This window comes from Condylostylus longicornis, unplaced genomic scaffold, assembly GCF_029603195.1.
Source record: "Condylostylus longicornis isolate FDR11 unplaced genomic scaffold, ASM2960319v2 ptg000016l, whole genome shotgun sequence".
Lineage (NCBI taxonomy): Eukaryota > Metazoa > Arthropoda > Insecta > Diptera > Dolichopodidae > Condylostylus > Condylostylus longicornis.
The window spans coordinates 6,570,860-6,573,867 of record NW_026577985.1 but is presented as its reverse complement, the minus strand read 5'-3'; the positions used below and the strand labels follow the sequence as shown (position 1 = coordinate 6,573,867).

The 3,008-nt window shown below is 25.0% G+C and overlaps 1 protein-coding gene across 1 annotated transcript; it reads right to left on the bottom strand.

The window, feature by feature from the left end:
• Nucleotides 1-1,365: 1,365 nt before the first annotated feature.
• On the bottom strand, nucleotides 1,366-2,597 carry LOC129605985 (uncharacterized). The gene is made up of 4 exons (XM_055516026.1): nucleotides 2,594-2,597; nucleotides 2,028-2,181; nucleotides 1,683-1,805; nucleotides 1,366-1,516 (listed from the first exon to the last, which is right to left on the bottom strand). Exons 1-4 carry the CDS (start codon nucleotides 2,595-2,597, stop codon nucleotides 1,366-1,368), a joined length of 432 nt encoding a protein of 143 aa, XP_055372001.1.
• Nucleotides 2,598-3,008: the final 411 nt, after the last annotated feature.

Genomic DNA, 3,008 nt, shown 5'->3' with positions numbered 1-3,008 from the left:
TATTTATTGTAACGAAACTACAAACGTAAAAGTAGAGACATGCTTTTTATACCGGATCACAATTCAATTCAATATTAAAAAGAGAAAATGGCCGTTAAAATTAATCGTTACATAAACCACGTTTTTTGCAAATTTTTTATATCGTTTTTCATCAAGACTGTAAAATGTATAGATCTCTGAAATTTTAGCAGCTCATACATACTAATAAAAGGTTTATTTTGTTATCCTACCGAAATTTATAAAATTCGAATTTTCGTCACCATACATATATTTCCGAAAGTGGAAGCTTTTTCAAATTTTCATAAATGCAGAAAGCTAACGGGAAATGCCATACCAACAAAAAAAATAATTATTTTTTTTTAACTGACGCAATTAACGCTTCTTTTCGAGCATTCTGTTCACGCTTCTTTAAATTTTTTTTTGTTCTATTTCAAAGGTTGCAGACATTGCTCATACTAAAAAATATGCATTCTTTGAAATATTTTGGTATATGAATGAAAGCATATATAATTTAAATAATGTAATTGATTGAAACGAAAAGTGCTTCTTTTCAAACCATTGGTTAGCCCCAACTTTATTTCTACTGAGTTAAGTACATTAGAGTACTCGATAATAAATGGAAAACCTTTTTACATCTTTATTTTATTGACATTGCTTGTATCCAGAAAACTCTTCTGGAACAATTTGATTTTGTTCTTATAAGTTTTCCCTTTTTTTAAGAGAATCAATTTGATTTTCAACACATGTAACCAATCTTTCAATCTCAACAGTATATAGATATGTATAATATTTATATATTTTTACTTTATTTACCAAATACATTTCTAGCACCCCTTAAAAACCTATTTTGTCTCTTTTACAATGCAATTCTAATTTACGATTAATTTAAGCAGTAAATCTATTGTTGTACTCTACAAAAATTCGAAATGAGCAGTCTCATTTCATATTTAAAAAACTTAGTTTTGAATGCATACTCAAAAAACAGGCCCCATTATTTATTTCTTTTCTTTGGAAATTGTTATAATGAGTTATACTTAAAATAATAAAATATATTATATTATTATTTATGAATTTTCCCCATTTCCCCCCCCCCCCCTTTTTCTTATGAATTCTTAAAAGCAAGTATTGTGAATCAATCCCGTTTTTGTGAAATAAACACAAGTATAATTATTTATTGATGAAAACAACAAAATTAAAATAATTTTTAAAAATTTAAAATATTGATTATTAGCATCCTTTTGTACGCAAAATTCTCTATTAAATTAGAAAAACATTCACTAAATTTTTTTAGTAAATGTTGTAATTTATTATAATTTTTGAATTTATTCTCAAAATTCGGTTAATATTTTTCGTTTTAATATTTTATTAAAATCGAAGACGACTATTTCCTCCATTTAAAACTTTTTCAATACGCCAGCGATCTTTTCGTGAAATGAAATCATCAAAGGTATTGATTGTCCATTGAATGTCACTCTTAGAAAATAATGGTGGCCATAATGTTGTAATGGAGAATAATCTAAAATCAAAATAAAAATTTCTTATTTTTATTGTCCAGTAATTAATTTGTAATCAATCAATAAAAAATTATAATATCAAGAAACACAGATGTTTAATTTTCTTGGTTACATCAGACTTAATAAAAAAAGTTTCTATATAATTTTTATTTTTCATCTAATTTTTACCTATGAAATCTCATTGCTTGCATTGCAGTCGGTTGAATCATTTCTAAATTTTCAATTTCTTGGCATATTTGTTGTGTATATTCTGACCTCTTTTTAGAATATCGTAATGCACAAATATCGGAGCTGAAATTATAATTTTCTTATTATTGTTATTCTCTTATTGTTTTCTTATTTTATTGCCCATCAGTAAGTAGTAAAAATATAAAAAAATAATGTGGCTGTTGCATTTTTTTTTTTATATATTTTAGATTTTCTTATAACCACTAAAATAATTATATTTGAATGAAATACTTGATGTGTTGGGTGTTATAAAATATAATTTTGTATTATATATGGGCTACTTACTAGTAAATTTGAGATTTTCTACGTTTAAGTTCTCTTGGCTTAAGTCCAACTCTATGGGCTAATAAGATTTTATACCATTGTAATTGTGGTTTAGATAGCGGAGGTTTTTTAATAATGTACTTCGACGGCATTTCGTTTCGTACAACTGAATTAACTAAAGTGAAAATTGGTTTTAAGTAAATTCTTAATAGTCATTTCATTCCATCTTATTTATTTACCTTTATTTTTATAGTTTTGTGTTTTACTTGTTTTGTAACTTCTTTTTGTTTTTGTTCTTTTATTTTGCTACTTATTAAATAAAATGTGGGTTATCGATTTATTAAATTATCTAAAAATATTGAGATATATTTATAATTACGTACACATATAAAAAATTTGGCGCTTTTGTTTTCAGAAATTGCTTTTACGGTTATAATGTTCGATTAAAAGTTTTGTGCAGGTTTCTTTTTATTATTTTTTAAATTTTCTTCGTGAATTATTGGAGGAAAATTAAGTTTTCGTAGCATTAAAATGGTCAACTATATACCTTTTAGCACTTTTTAACTGAGCTGGAAAAAAGTGCTTACTCATTGTTTTCGCACGTCCAAACGTCAGAAATTAATAAATGGTTTATTTTGTTAGAAAAACATTTCTTTCTACCGTCAAATTATCACCTCTAAAAGTGATTAAAATTGCTTTTCCGAAGATGAAGTTTTTCCAAACTTTCATAAAATAAAAAAGCTAACGGTAAATATACATAAAAATTATATTTATACATAAACATAAAAATTATATTTATTGATCCTATTTAACCTAATTGTACATTTAGTAATTTTTTCCTTCTCCGCAAAGTATGCAATTATTTTCATTAATAATAAGAGCAGTTTAAGTAGCTGTATATTTTTTTTTTAAAAATGTGCACAAATTTTCCTATTTTTACTCAAGTAAGAAGTGTTTAGAAGCAGTTTAATATTAAAAGCATTTTGAAAGAAGCAAAGTTAT